Here is a 17096-nt window from a genome sequence, read left to right as displayed (position 1 = left end):
AGGAACAGGTGGACAGATATGGGAGAGGTTGAGTCTGAAGATTAAACAGAGATTTGAGTGAAAGCACAAAGTTTGTGTCACTACACAAAGGCGCTGGGCTCTGTGCTAATACCGACTGCCATGTCTCTCAGGCTGGTGTAGGGTTACCAAACCTTTAGGAGTGCCCTGGTGTTTCCAGGAATTAGCGATTAATCTCCCAGACACTCCTACAAGGAACAAGAATGCAAAAGCACGCACATTGGAGCAGCAACAGACCATTCAGAGTTAGTTATTGGTGATTAAAAATTGACACGGAAGGGCGTTTGATTGGTAGGGACAAGGGATTGTGGCAGGGATTCTCCGACTTCGTACGCCCTGCTACCGCAAACGGAGAATTGGGCGCTCAGCCAAAACTCCATTCACCGCAACGGGACTGGAAAATCCTTGCGGGCGAGGTCAGAGAATCCCGGCCCATTGCCGGACTTTTACCGCCTCGCCCCGCCCGAGGATCGGAAGATCCCGCCCGCGGCCAACGGGGAATGTTGTTCTGCGAGTCTCGCCCGCCCCGAGTCTGGGGTGGGCGAGGTTGGAGAAGCCCGGCCCATGTGTCCAATCAGAACTGCTATCCCTAAACTGGTGAGGAGGCCAACTTTTAATTGTCATCCCTCTTTTCTGTTGGCGAAAAGCAGCCTCTCCCCGTTGCTCGAGTTGAGTTTAGCCAGGGATTAGGCACTAGTGTGTGGAGTTTTACGCAGCTCATACACTGACTGGGAGAAAGGGCAGTGTCAGCTCAGCGCACTCTGAGCGAGGGAGTTTGGATTCTGATGGGACAAATTGTTGGAAGCGTCATCAGATGGCCTCCCCTCCATCAACCATGCCACCCAGTCAAACAGCCTCTTTTACCTCCCATCTCCACCAGCCCTGTACCAAATCAAAGCATCGAAAGAAAATAGAATGAAAATGCTCTGCTGCATTTATCCGAATTCTGAATCCCGAGAGACCCCAGAACAGCGATGGGCAACCTCGACGAGTGAGTGGGCTGCATGAGCGGCCCTCCTCTATCTCAGTAGGCTGCAAGATTGAAATGAGGCTTGTTCACTAACCATGACCCCGTGAATAAGATTAAATACATTTAATACACGCTGAATATTTCATAATGAGATGTATAAAATGTTTAATCATTCATATATCAATAGAATTGTCATCGACTTCAAATGGTAAAAACAAAAGAGATATTGACACTTTGGACACAGAGGGAGCGCATGGCTCTCACAGTCAATGTTGTGAGCAATCAGCGCACACCTCACTTCACTCACCCTTGCTTTACGTGCATCTTGTTACAGTCATGCCAGTGGGGGGAAAAAAACTACAATAACAGGAATCAGTGGAATGTGGCAACCCTACGCATGGGCAACGGTCAACAAAATGTCTTGTGGGGCCGCACTCAGATGGGCCGCATGTGCCCGCCACCTCCCCTCCCTCCTCCCCAGGCCGCAAGTTGCCCACCACTGCTCCAGAACAATCCTACTCTAAGCAAGGAGACAAGTTCCTAGTGGTATAACAGCTTCTTGCTTAACGATAAGCCTCACCCTCAGGAGTTAAATGGGGAAACTCAACACCGCTGCACAATAAGCAATCTTCACTCTGTTGGTTACACAGTAACTCCGCATAATAAGCCCTCAGTAGGAACTCCACGCTGCTACACAGAGAGTAACCCTCGCCTTGCTGAACAAGCTAGACACCTTTGTGTAAAAGATTGCCAGAAACTACAGAGAATGAAGAGTGTGTTTGGTAGTTCGTTTCCCTCCATGTTAACCCATCCTCCCCACCAACTCACGGGAGAACGCCAATCTTGAGGATGTTAAGTGGCAGGACATTTGGCACAGCTCCAAAGAAAAAAAATCCTATCTTCAAAGGGTTAACTCCCAGAAGGAAAATAAAACAATAAAATGGGGAAATAAGAATACTGGTCCGAACTGGTCTTGTATACCTTAAAATGGAACGCCTGTAAAAATGGGGAAATGAGAATACTGGGGATCTGAACTGGTCTTGCATACTTTAAATGGAACACCAGTAAAATGGTTAGCACTGCTGCCTCACAGCGCCAGGGACCGGGTTTGATTCCGGCCTTGGGTCACTGTCTGTGTGGTGTTTGCACATTCTCCCCGTGTCTGCATGGGTTTGCTCCAAAGATGTGCGGGTTAGGTTGATTGGTCGTGCTAAACTGCGCCGTAGTGTCAGGGGGATTAGCAGGGTGAATATGTCGAGGGAATAAGGCCTGGGTGGAATTGTTGTCGGTGAGGGCTTGATGGGCCAAATGGCCTCCTCCTGCACTGTAGGGATTCTATGGTTCTATGAAGTAAGAATACTGGTCTTGTAGGCTTTAAAATGGAACACCAGTAAAACGAGGATATATGAACACTGGTCTGAGCCGATTGTTTCTTCTGGGCTGTTTCATGGAAAGGTAACGTTGGAAAATGTCTTTTGTTCAGCTGCGGCATTGTCATGTTAGCTCACAAACTGGGCTCCATAAGAGTGGATTTGTGCTTGTTATCGACATGGGGTGAAATGCTTGAGTGTGAATGTCTGTGGGTGTGTGCTGGCGCCAGTAAGGAATATTCTTCCACTCGGGCTGGGATTACAGGCTATAGGGAATTGGATCAGCCATTCCCTTTGCACTTCATCTGAAACCCACCAGACCCATCTCAACCCCTGCCCTATCCCTGTAATCCCTTGCATTTACCATGGCCAATCCACCTAACCTGCACATCTTTAAATGCTAAGGGGCAATTTACCATGGCCAATCCACCAAACCTGCATCTCCTTGGACATTATGGGGCAATTTAGCATGGCCAATCCACCTAACCTACACATCCTTAAATGCTAGAGGCAATTTAGCATGGCCAATCCGCCAAACCTGCATCTCCTTGGACACTAAGGGGCAATTTAACATGGCCAATGGACGTAATCTACATATCTTTGGACACTAAGGGGCAATTTAGCCTGGTTAATTCCCCTAACCTGCACATTTTTAGACACTAAGGGGCAATTTACCATAGCCAATCCGCCAAACCTGCATCTCCTTGGACACTAAGGGGCAATTTAGCATGGCCAATGGACGTAATCTACATATCTTTGGACACTAAGGGGCAATTTAGCTTAGCTAATTCCCCTAACCTGCACATTTTTAGACACTAAGGGGCAATTTAGCATGGCCAATCCGCCAAACCTGCATCTCCTTGGACACTAAGGGGCAATTTAGCATGGCCAATGGACATAATCTACATATCTCTGGACACTAAGGGGCAATTTAGCTTGGCTTATTCTCCTAACCTGCACATTTTTAGACACTAAGGGGCAATTTACCATAGCCAATCCACCTAACCTGCAAATTTTCGGACATCTTGAATTGAAGATAGGTGTGAGTGCGTGCAAGCAATGGTGCTGTATGAACCCACCGATTACAACTGTGTCACATGGACGATAATCAATCATCAGTCTCCTTCACCTCTCTCCCATTTACACTCCCGAGGAAGTTAAACGGGAAGAATAATCAGGAGAAGATAATGGGCTGTTGCTTCCACTGTCACCTGGTGACACACCAGCACGTAAAGGCAAAGTCGCAACCCAGAATTTTGGGCACGTATGTGTCCATGTATGTCAGTCTGTGTAATGTCAGCACCTGTGAGGTATCACTGAGTAGGTGAGCAGTATTTGCAACCATATTAACTACCATGCGTGTGCAGGTTAATGTCACTGTGGGAATCTGCAAGCATGAATCATTGCCAAAAATGGTTAAGAAGCCACTTTCTACATTGTAACTCATTAGCACATTTTATTTTTTTGCTCCGTCTCTCTTTACTCCCCCCCTCCCTCCCTCACGTGGTGCGTGAACCCAGTTTGCAAAGAGGTTGAACTATTGTCAACAGAAAAGGCAGCATTTTCTTCCCCCACCCCCTTTGCAGCCCACTTTGCTATCTTGGTTTAAGATTCGCTCTGTGTGAGAGTGGAATTGTATTTATCAGTGAACACGGGACACGGTGAGTGAGTGAGTGTGGTTGGAAGTGACCTATTCCACCGGGACATGTGTGAGAGTTTGTGGGATTGTAAGACACATGTCCCGGTGGGATAGGCCACTTCCACCCAGCTCCTCTCGTCATGAGAGTCGCAGGGCTGTGTGTTTTCTTCAGGAGACTCTGTAAACTCAATCTGGTGTGTAATGTATACTCAGGCACGCACACTTTCTTCAGCAGGGATAACTGGATAAGGATTAGGGCAGGAATTCCGATTGGATTTTATTAGTTAATTGACAGCCGTCAGTGTCCAACACTGCTCATTTTGTGCCCCCATGTCTGTCACACACACTCGCACACACACACACATTCGCACACACTCACACACACAAACACTCACAATCGCACACACACACATTCGCACACACACACACATTCGCACACACACACTCGCACACATACACACACACACACACACACTCGCACACACACATTCGCACACACACACTCGCACACATACACACACACACTCGCACACACACATTCGCACACACACACTCGCACACATACACACACACACACACACACTCGCACACACACATTCGCACACACACACTCGCACACATACACACACACACACACTCGCACACACACACACATTTGCACGCACACACACACACTCGCACACACACACACAGACACGCACACACTCACGCACACACACTCACGCACACACACTCGCGCACACACACACACACACACTCGCGCACACACACACTCACGCACACACACACTGGCACACACACACACACATACACACACACGCAGTATCCTACACATAAATACATGCACATTGCATCCTACACACACAGTGCATCCTGTACACACGCACACATACACAGTTTATCTTACACATAGGCACATAGACACGGCATCCTACACAAATTCACACACATACACACACACACACTCGCACACCACACACCCACACTCACCACACTCACACTCGCACACACACACACATTCGCACGCACACACACACTCGCACACACAGACAAGCACACACTCACGCACACACACTCGCGCACACACACACACACGCACACACACACACTCGCGCACACACACACTCACGCACACACACACTGGCACACACACACACACACATACACACACACGCAGTATCCTACACATAAATACATGCACATTGCATCCTACACACACAGTGCATCCTGTACACACGCACACATACACAGTTTATCTTACACATAGGCACACAGACACGGCATCCTACACAAATTCACACACATACACACACACACTCGCACACCACACACCCACACTCACCACACTCACACACGCACACAGTATCATACACATAGATAAACACACACTGCATCCCACACACACAGTTTATCCTACACATAGACACACGGACACTGCATCCTATACACACACACACACACAGTGTACCCTGTACAGATGTACAGATTCACAAACACACTTGCACGCACTCACGCACATAGACACTCAGGAGCACATGCAATCATGCACACACACACAATCACACACACACAGTGTATCCTGTACACATTCACAAACACACGCACACACACTTGCACACACACACTCACATTCACACACAGTATCCTTGTTTGACTGTTGGCAGTTTTTAAAACTCCCGAGTCTAATTTTCATTTGCTTCTAATTCCAGGCCTTTTATTTTTTTTTCTAATTTTCTCAGTGCAGTGTGAAAGTTCAGTGGCTTTGTAATCATAACAGCACTCAACCTTGCGTCCGCACCAGGCTTATATACAGCTCATTTATTGTACTGTATGAATGTGTCGGGATTGATTGATTTTGGTATTTTTTTCTACTTATAATAATGTTTATTCAATAAAATTAAAATGGAGAGCTGTGCTGTGCACAGCGACTCTGTAATCTGGAAGGCTTGGGGCAAAAAAAAAATCATTTCTTCTCTCTTCTCCTCGCTCGGAGAGAGAGTGGAAGCATCTAACACATCAGTAGTGCTTTCTGCGGCTGACCTGGGTGGCTTGCTACATCATCTTGACATGTAATTATCCTAACTCTTCTTAATCATTTCACCCAAGATTAATTGTATAAGACAACAGTGACAAAAGTGTAGGTCAGGTCTTTGAGTGCAAGCCCCTCTTTCTGTTCGATATGTGCTTCACTGAATCAATTAATAAACTTCACTGAAAGGGAGGCAACATTTTTATTTTATTTTTGGCGGAGTGGGGTGGGGGGTGGGGGTGGGTGAATGGTCGGTTTTACGCTCGGTTGGCCATGGGTTGGGGGAAGGGGGAGAGGGCTGAATAGGATCTTCAGGGAATTCATTATATTATCTGCATAAGAAAGCTTGCGTATTTTTCCCTTTCCCCGGCTAAGTGTCTGTTGAATGTGTTCAGAGATTATAATATCGCCCGTACCACGCAGCCAGTTATTATAAACAACAGAGTGCCTCGGCTGTTTCATTCAGTTCCCGTCCTCCAATACTTTCACCCCCATTGAGTCCACCACCCTGCCCTCTCTCCTCATCTATTGCCCTCACTTTCACCCCCAAATACAGGCCAGCATTCTACCATCTTCCACCATTGCCCCCCCCCCCACCCCCCCAACAAACACAGCCCCCCCCACAACAGCTTCTCCCCTGCTGCCAGCAGACATTTGAATCGACCTACCTTATATTAAGTTGATCTTTTTCACTGCACCGAGCATTTTCTTTTAAGTTTATTTATTCGTGTCACAAGTCGGCTTACATTAACACTGCAATGAAGTTACTGTGAAAATCCCCTAGTCGCCTGTTTGGGTACACTGAGGGAGAATTTAGCACGGCCGATGCATCCTAACCATCACACCTTTCGGACTGGAGGAGGAAACTGGAGCACCCGGAGGAATCCCATGCTGACACGGGAGGAAATGTGCAGACTCCGCACAGTCACTCAAGCCAGGAATCGAACCCGGGTCCCTGGCGCTGTGAGGCAGCAGTGCTAACCTGCTGTGCCACCGTGCCACCCTTCTGTGCTGAAGCTGTGACTGTAACACTATATGGGCCTACCATGTATTATGTTGATCTTTCTCTTCACCCTATCTGTAACTACATCCTATCATTTCCTTCTCCCCTATGTACTCTATGAACAGTATGCTCTGTCTGTATAGCGTGCAAGAAACAATACTTTTCACTGTATCCTCGTACACATGAAAATAATAAATAAATCACTTCCACCCCCAAATATAGGCCACCATTCCACCCTCTGAGCTCATCCATTGCCCCTACCCCTGGTATGCTACCCAAGCCACCATTCTTTGTGGGCGAGTCTAGTGATCGAATGCCCAGAAAGTTAGCAACCAAGGGGAGCATCACAGCCAACCTCATAATCATCCTTGTCAAACATCCCCACATGATAGGGAGGAATTCGATGTCAAATAGGGGGCCGGAGGCCTGGTTGATGTTCCTGTTACTCTGGCTCAATAGTGTTGAGATTCATTGAGTTCTCATACTGTAACCCTGACTCACATCAGCACAGATCAGGGATCAAAACTCAGGTCTTCCTGGTCAATGTGAGATTTTGTAACAGGATGGGCAGCCCGTATGCCAACAGAGTCAAAGGTACCCCTGCTGATCCATTTGGAAAGAACAAGCTTGGTCCAACTGGAACGGGCAGATTAGATTGATCGGATGGTAATGTCCATGTGAACTGTAACACGATGATTCAGAAACTGAGCTGGTCCAAATGCTGAGGCTCAAGAGGAAATGAGAGACTGGGAATTCTCCAGTGAGTAACTCATCTCCTGACTCCCCAAAGCCTGTCCACCATCTACAAGGCACAAGTCAGGAGTGTGATGGAATACTCTCCACTTGCCTGGATGGGTGCAGCTCCAACAACACTCAAGTAGCTCAACACCATCCAGGGAAAAGCAGCCCCACTTGATTGGCACCCCATCAACAAACATTCACTCCCTCCACCACCACCAACACGATGTGCACCATCTACAGGATGCACAGCAGCAACTCACCAAGGCTCCACTGACAGCAACTTCGAAAGCTGTGACCTCTACCACCTAGAAGAACAGCAGATACCTGGGAACACCACCACATGGAAGTTCCCCTCCAAGTCACTTGCCATCCTGACTTGGAAATATATCCCCATTCCTTCACTGTCGCTGGGTCAAAATCCTGGAATTCCTTTCCTCCCTACCAGCACTGTTGGTGTACCTACACCACACGGACTACAGCGGTTTAAGAAGGCAACTCACCACCATCTTATCAAGGGCAATTAAGGATGGACAATAAATATTGGCCTCGCTCGCGACACCCACGTCCCATTAGAAAATTTTAAATAAAATTCCATTAGCCAAAACCCACTTAGACTGGCAAAATATTGCATTAACCGTTAATACAGCAGGCAAAATGGATGCCAGCTTTATGTAAAATATCACCCATAACCTTGGTCAAATAGTTAGTTTGAAATAGCAACTGAAAAGAGGAGAGAAGAATTTCCTCTGCGATGGGATGTGGGCATCGCTAGCTGGGCCAGCATTTATTGCCCATCCCCAATTGCCCTTGAGAAGGAGATGGTGAGCTGCTTTCTTGAACCGCTGTGGCCCACATGATGTAGGTACTCCCACCATGCTGTTAGGGAGGGCGAGTTAGAAAAGGGGAGAGAAACAAGAAGGAATTCCCGAGCTTAGAGTCTGAACTGCTGACGGCATGACCGTCAATGGAGAGACAGCGGAAATCAAGGGATGCGCAGAATTGCTGGAATGCCGAGCTCGCGGAGGGTTGTGGGTCAGAGAGAGGTTACAAGAGATAGGGGAGCAGCCCGTCCATGGAAGGATCAGAAAACTAGGATTAAAGGTTTACAATCAAGGTCGCTGTCAAACCGGGACTGCGAGTAAGATGCCCTTTATGAGAGCCATCTTCAATACCTTAGCATCTTAAATATATCAACACTGTCACAAACAGGATAGTGCGATGTCTTAACGCTGTGATTAATCTGAGCGACCATACAAAATTGCATTTTAATAATCTTGCCACACCTATTTCTTGCATGTTGCATGAACCTCATCCATATTGCAATCGAGAGAACTCAAAACAGGACAGCAGTTTATTACAATACTTCATCTTATGCAACAAGGATACATAGAGCATCTTATAAAAAATAGAAATGATTGTTACTGAAAGCATTTCCTCCACGTGTTTGGATACACATAGTAAATATCAATGGTCAGGTGTGATCAGACAATTATAGACAGAGGTAACTGCAATGGTATTGGAAAAACAAATGCAGATAGATTTTCATTATGTGACATTATCATTCACCCTGCTAATTTAATGCATTTTATCCACAATTGCGCATCGCTTCCGCATCTTACAGTCAAATATCAGTTCAAAATCCAAGCTTTGTACCAGCCGACTCCTATTTCTCGACGCCACATTCTGTTCTGTCCTGTCACTGGACTTTACGGTGGCCCTCAGTCCCTTCACATTAGTTTCTCAATAAAAAGTAAGAGAGAGGGCTTAACCCTCCGTAACCTCCAGTCAGCTTCCTGCGTGAGGACTGAAGGCGCATTCTGAGCCCTGGGGACAGAGGAGGGCACTTTGAGATGACAGGAGTGTGGGGGAACACCAGCGGTTCACAAACACTTTCCAAAATTGTGCCCTGTTATCTCCCACCTGTCCCAAAAGGCACTGACTCACACGTTCAAGCAGTTGGCTTTGGGAATCAGATATAGCTCTTGGCGGATTGAGGGATATGGGGGGAACCCAGGATATCGAATTCGATGATCATAATGAATGGGGGAGCAGGCTTGAAGGGCTGAATGGCCTACTCCTGCTTTTAGTTTCTATGTTTCGCTGGCATGGAATGCTCTGCAGTACCTCACGCAACTGGCCATTCATTGTGGGTAAGCCTTGTCAGTCAGTGTGTACCAGTAACAGGTGCCACCGGGGCGAGATTTGATCATGTCCTCCAATATATATAACTGGAGACTAATTTTACCTTTCTGTAACTCAGGGAGACTGCTCTCTGCAGGCAACAGTTTCTATTGCAGATAGCTGTGTGTCATTCCTGAGATTGGTGAAAAAATAGCAGTAGGAATACATAACATAACATAATGTGCGTTCATTTACTGTGACATTCACATTTAAGAAATTCAGGTGAAATCATTCTTGCAATTCAGAGTGAGAAAGTTTGCAAAACCCTCAATGCAACCAAGAGGTTAATGTCACTTAAACAATTCCTTTGCTCCCTCTCTCTCTCTCTCTAAGCAGAGATCACACCAAGCAAGCAGATGGGTCGCCTCACAAGGCAGGGAAGGCACTTAACTCCTTCATGGCTGCCACAAAAGCATTCTTCCCACACAAAGCACCTACATGTGTCACCAACAGAAAGCATTCACTTCTCGAAACGGGTGAACTGTCACCGCCGGCCAGCACTGAAAGAGAGCGTACAAGGAGGCGTGGGCTTCCAGTAGAATCAGAGGCTCCTGCGCCGGGCTCCAACTGTGCAGCCTTAATGACAAACACCCTTCAACCGATCACATTACACAAACCCCAACTGCAGGACCGAATTCCACAATAAACGTCAAACCCCCCCCTCCTCCCCACCCCTCCCCATCTGCAGCCTCACTGCTTCCAACAGCACAAACCCAGTGTAAACTAGAAGATGATTAGAGAGCAGATGGGTAGCATGCAATGATCGTGCCAGAAACACTAGCTGCCCTACAGGTGACAGTACAAAAAGCTGGATCATGTTTCCCTCTTACCTTCATCTCGTTTCCTCTTGGCCTCTCCATTCGATCGCGGAATGCCCAGAATCCCGTTGATGGAATAGGATCCCACGGGATCATTGGATGCTGAGGATACAGGCGGCGAGTTTGTACTGGGGACTGAAAAGAAATCATTTTTTTTTCAAAAAAAGTTGCTTTCTTGTTTGCACAGCAGACCCAACAGTTTAACCTGTTACTCTCTACAATCTGCATTGGCAAAGTCAGCTGAGCATGTAATGGTTATTAATGAGAATGAACGATGTTCTCTAATACTCATAAACCAAGAGGTTAATCAGCATGGAGCATAACCAAATATAATTCACCCATTGCCAAGTGGGTAGATGTATTTCCTGATGTTATAATCAGACAAGCAGACCAGGAGGTTTCAGGTTACGCTCACTCTCTGTATCGGGTTAACTGCTGGTTAGATGGACAATATTAGAGGGCTTCAGTTTTTCTCAGTGTTGCTGGGTTAGTTGGGGAAGGGGCAAAAATCAGCCAGGGTATCCACTCCTGATTGCTATCCAGCGACCTCTACTGGAAGATATATGTATGAATGCTGCATGAGGGCAGAATTGGATTTGGATTCAGAGCAATGGAGCAGTCTACTTCTGTGTGCAGCCAGACCTGGAGAACACTGAGGCTTTGGCCTGATAACATTTGCTCCATACGAGGCAATGACCACCCTGCAACAAGAGAGACTCTAACCTTCTCCCCTTGACACCCAATGGCAGTGCCATTGCCAAATCCCCCCCCCCCCGCTCTCAACACCCTGGGGATCGCTGTTGACCCGAACCTGAACTGGACTAGCCGCATGATAACTGCGGCCACAGGGGCAAAGGTCAGTGGCCGCATTCTGCGGCAAGTAAGTCAATTCTTGACTGCCCAAAACCTTCCCGCCATCTACAAGGCACAAGTCAGGAGTGTGATTGAATATTTTTCACTTGCTTGGATGCCTGCAACTCCAACGACACTCAAGAAACTCAACACTATTCAAGACAAAGCAGTCCACTTGATTGGCACCCCATCCACCACCTCGAACATTCAATCTCTCTGCCATCGGTGTAACATGTCTGCAATGTGTACCATTTACAAGACGCACTGCAGCAACACTTCAAGGCTTCTTTGACAGCATCTCCCAAATGGGCAACCTCTACAACTTAGGAGAACAAAGGAAGCAAGTGCAGGGGAGCACAATTACCTGCAAGTTCCCCTCCCAGTCACACGACACGCTAGCTTAGAAGGATATCGCCATTCCTTCATCAATACTGTTGCGTCAAAATCCTGCAATGCCCTCCCTAACAGCACTGTGGGTGTACCTACACCACACGGACTGCAACAGTTCAAGAAGGCGACTCACCACCGCCTTCCCAAGGGGCAACTAGGGGTGGGCAATAAACGCTGGCCTCGCCAGAGACGCCCACATCCCGTGAACGGTTAAAAAGAAAATTCAGCTGTGCTATCTTCCAGGGACGAATAGCTGGCCAATACTCACTGTCAAGGCTCAGACGTGAATAAAGGCCACTCGAGCAATGTATTGGAGGGCAGCTGGTTCCCCATAGATCTGCAGCCCACTGAGAGGAAACATCTGATGGGAATGGGGAGACAAAATTGGGAAAATGAAAAGTTGTAATTAAAAAGGAAGTGTGTAATCTCAGATTGTACATTGACTCTGTGACAATAAAACTTCAATAAATAGATTTAATAGACTCAATAAAGGGGGGGATGGGGTTGGGTCAAATGGTATATCATTGTGTCTCAGAGAGACAACTCATTTTACCCTGTATAGTGACCCTTCTTACAAGGACACTAAAATAGCAAACACATGGAGACTGCCTATTTTCCTGGGTTAAGGAATTTTCGAGCGTTACTGTGAAAATCCGGCACCTGTTCGGGTACACTGAGGGAGAATTTAGCATGGCCAATGCACCTAAAACAGCACGTCTTTCAGACTGTGGGAGAAAACTCGATGGTTACAATGACAGGGGCACTAAAGGTTCTCCAGTAAATGGGCCAAGTAGCCACATAGAATCCCTTCAGTGCAGAACGAGGCCATTCGGCCCATGGATTTAAGCAGCAAATGCTAACCTCGCTGATTTCTTTTTACTTCTTTGCCCCCTGTGTACTCCCACCCGATGCACCAACAGATGCATGGCAAATCAGAGATTAAATCTGGGGTCTCTCGGTCTGGGTGGCTCGACTATCCAAGCACCCTGGGTGCTATAAATCAAGCATTTCCGCTGTGATGATCAGTCACTGTCAAACCTCAAGCATTTTAATTAAAGACCAGGCACGTCTCACCTCTGCAAGGTGACAGGTGGGTTTGCCAATACCTGTAGAGTGTGGCCCAGCATTATTAGCCAGGGAAGGAGGGACTCGGAGAGGGGAAAGGTGGTAAGCAGGAGAAAACTGGAGGGTGGGAAGTCTCCGTCAGTAGATACCTCTGGTCAGAAACTTGCAGTAAATTACTTTGATTTTTTTTAAGCACCCTAGTTCAGTAAAAGATGCTCCAGTCAGCACTAACCTTGATTGAGTTTTCAACTGACTGTTTTATTTTCAGTTTAAGTTCAGAGAACAACCACACTCAATGGCCTAAATGTATGACACGGAGTTGAGCAAAAATATTTAATTATTAATAATAGGCGGCACGGTGGTACAGTGGTTAGCACTGCTGCCTCACAATGCCAAGGACCCGGGTTCGATTCCCGGCTTGGGTCACTGTCTGTGTGGATTTTGCATGTTCTCCCCGTGTCTGCGTGGGTTTCCTCCGGGTGCTCCGGTTTCCTCCCACAGTCCGAAAGACTGGTTAGGTGTATTGGCCATGCTAAATTCTCCCTCAGTGTACCCGACTGGGGGATTTTTCACAGTAACTTCATTGCGGTGTTGATGTAAGCCTCACTTGTGACAGTAATAAATAAACTTTAAACTAGTGAATCTGAGAAATACTTTACTGCAAAGGGCTGTACAGACTGGGTCATTAAGTTCAAGGCTGAGATAGACAGATTTTTAATCAGTAAGGGAATCAAGGGTTATAGGGATAAAGCAGGAAAGTGGAAATGAGGATTAGCGTATCAAATCTGTCATGATCTCATTGAATGGCGAAGCAGATTCGATGGGCTGAATGGCCTACTTCTGCTCCTGTGTGTTTTGGTCTTGTGATCTTGTGGTCTAACAATCATTCATTGTTGACAAGTCTTGCTGACACCTCACTGAGAGCAGGAGCTGGAGTGGGAGACAGCCCCAGAACTCCCCCACAAAGCAGCCATTTATTTTTACCCTCTGCTCCGCAGGCATGAGACAAAGTTGGCAGGTTGCCGGTGTCCTATAGCCTCATGGGACAAGACCGCAATGTAATAGGGCACTAGTGTATGCCTGGCCACTGCCTGTGCAGCTGGGTCTCTTAGAGATGCCCTTTGCCCCCACTGAATGTTGCCAAGTTCACCCTGAGGCTACCAACTGGCCCCAGCCTGATTGGGACATGCTGGACTACAAAACGCGGGGTCAGAAGCAAATAAATGCGAAATACCGCTGGACACTGGAGGTCTGAAATAAAAACCAAACAGTGCTGGAAAAGCTCAGCAGGTCTGGCAGTATCAGAGGAGAGAGAAACAGGGTTAACGCTTTGAGTCCAATATGATGGAATGGAACGGTCCCATCATATCGGACTCGAAACATTGGGCGGGATTTCCCAGCCGCCCTCGCCCCAAAACCGGAAAATCCCGCTCGAGGTCAACGGATCTTTGCATGATCCGTCTCCCGCCCGCTACAATTCCCATGGCGGGGCTGGATGGGAAAATTCCCCCCATTAACTTTGTCCCTAGAGAGGTCAGAGGTGACTGGTCATGGTATCTGCGGGTAAACACATGCAAATAATGTTACTCTGTTACAATAAACGAGTGTGTCGATGCCTTATGTAAAACAGCAGACATAGTCATTTGGTATGAATGTGGTAAATTTGTGCTTTTATACATGTTTGCTTCCCATATGTATATGTGCATAGATGCATCTATGTGCCTCCCATATTTTTATATGCCTGTATATATCTTGCATTACACGTTATAATAACAGCAGTGTGACTGACAGGTGAGACATTTAGCCTCCTGTCTTCAATTTCAGGCTGCTGTACTCATCCATTGTTCACAGCATTGTTCAAGTATCTCTGTGATCTTGCTGTTAGTAACTGCTTCATTTTGTGCGAATGTATGCGTGGCATCTGACTGTGCTGTAACTGTAAAATTGCACCAATTACCCCAGCCGGGGTAATCTACAAATTTTCTCGGTGGGACCGCTATCTGTGAAAACAAGTGCAAAGCAATTGGACCCCCAGTTTTAGCATCAGCAGGTTCTCACCGCGTCGATCAAGAGTGTCTCCCTATCCAGACTGTTAACTCTCACAATTCCTCAAGATGCAAGCATCCCTCAAAGACCTATGGGGCAAATGTACCAGGGCGGGCACGGTGGCACAGTGGTTAGCACTGCTGCCTCACAGCGCTAGGGACCCAGTTCGATTTGATTCCTGGCTTGGGTCCCTGCATGTGCGGAGTTTGCACGTTCTCCCCCGTGTCTGCAAGGGTTCCTCCGAGTGCTCCGGTTTCCTCCGAATGACGTGCTGGTTAGGTGCTAAATTCTCCCTCAGTGTACCCGAACAGGTGCCAGAGTGTGGCGACTTGGGGATTTTCACAGTAACTTCATTGCACTGTTAATGTAAGCCTACTTGTGACATTAATAAATAAAAATAAATAAACTATCTGATACAATGCTGGGCCATACAGATCCAGTCTTAACTTTGACTCGTCATCTGTCCCGGGTTAACTGACCTCAGACACGACAGGATAGGTGGCCCACCGTCTATCCTCTCATTCTCGAGGGAAAAAAGAGGGATGTTCCTCCTCCTCACCACTAACCTCTTCCACAATTCTCAACATCAGGTGGGTTGACTGTAGGCTCAACTGCAATCATAACCACAGTTGGATAGCCAGCTGATATAGTGCATAAGGTCATACCTAAAGGATGGGTAACTAAGTGAGGCACCTCCGGGTGCTCTGGTTTCCTCCCACAGTCTGAAAGATGCTAAATTCTCCCTCAGTGTACCCAAACAGTCGTCGGAGTGTGGTGACTGGGGGATTTTCACAGTAACTTCATTGCAGTGTTAATGTAAGCCTCCTGTGACAAATAAATAAACTTTAAATAAACTTTACAGCTACCTGCATCAGCGGAGGTGCGCTCCAGCCATAGATTTATAGAATCCCGACAGTGCAGAAGAGGCCATTCGGCCCATCGAGTCTGCTCTGACAGAGTATTTTACCTAGACTGTCTCCGCTGCCCTACACCCGTAACCCTGCACATTTCCCATGGTCAATCCATCTAACCTATAGAGCTTGGGACGCTAAGAGGCAATTTAGCATGGCCAATCCACCTAACTAATACATCTTTGGACCATGGGAGGGAACCTGAGCACCTGGAGGAAACCCACTCAGACATGGAAAGAACGGGCAAACTCCACACAGTAACATGAGACCAGAATCGAACCCAGGTTCCTGGCGCTGTGAGGCAGCAGTGCTAACCACTGTGCCACTGTGCTGCCCATGAAACAACTTCAGGAGCAGGAACACAGGAACTTCAGTGGCATGTGAAAGGTTTTAGAATTAATGTTTCTATACCAAGGGGGTAATTTCACAATCAAACCAGGGCACCTGTCAAGAATTAGAGGGCGGCATGGTGGCACAGTGGAGGGTGGCACAGTGGAGGGTGGTACTGTGGTTAGCACTGCTGCGTCACAGCTCCAGGGACCCGAGTTCAATTCCACCCTCGGTCAGTGTCTTTGTGGAGTTTTGCACATTCTCCCCGTATCTGCGTGGGTTTCTTCCGGGTGCTCCGGCTTCCTCCCACAATCCAAAGATGTGTGGGTTAGGTTGATTGGCCATGCCAAATGTCCTGTAGCGTTGGGGGATTAGCAAGTGGGGTTACGGGGATCGGGCCTGCGTGGGAGTGTTGTCGGTGCAGGCTCGATGGGTTGAATGGCCTCCTTCTGCACTGTAGAGATTTAATGATTCTAATTATACCATGGCAGAGAGCTAGCCTCTAGGTTTGTTGATCTAAAATCCTTTCCTGGAACAGATGGCTGCTGTTCATGTTGAAATATGGTATATTTAATGCCTGGATAAATAAATTCCAAATAAACTGAATTATTGCAGCCAATCTCAAGGATAATCTACTTTTTTTAAAATGAAGAAGACGTGATCACCTTTTGAGATCTGGGTGCCTCACCTCTGGATTATTTCATTTGGATCCAGCTCAGGAGTGTGGATTAAA

The 17096-nt window shown here is 47.2% G+C and overlaps 1 protein-coding gene across 3 annotated transcripts in view; it reads right to left on the bottom strand.

Annotated features, from left to right (window-relative positions):
* Positions 1 to 17096, bottom strand: part of LOC144480349 (paired box protein Pax-2-like) — a 407590-nt gene that overhangs the window by 373081 nt on the left and 17413 nt on the right. For all 3 annotated transcript variants that reach the window (XM_078199764.1, XM_078199765.1, XM_078199767.1), the window contains exon 5: positions 10782 to 10904. In XM_078199764.1, coding sequence (XP_078055890.1) covers positions 10782 to 10904 — 123 coding nt within the window. The remainder of the gene's footprint in view (positions 1 to 10781; positions 10905 to 17096) is intronic.

This window comes from Mustelus asterias, chromosome 28, assembly GCF_964213995.1.
Source record: "Mustelus asterias chromosome 28, sMusAst1.hap1.1, whole genome shotgun sequence".
Classification (NCBI taxonomy): Eukaryota; Metazoa; Chordata; class Chondrichthyes; order Carcharhiniformes; family Triakidae; genus Mustelus; species Mustelus asterias.
This window is presented reverse-complemented; position numbering and strand designations above follow the sequence as displayed.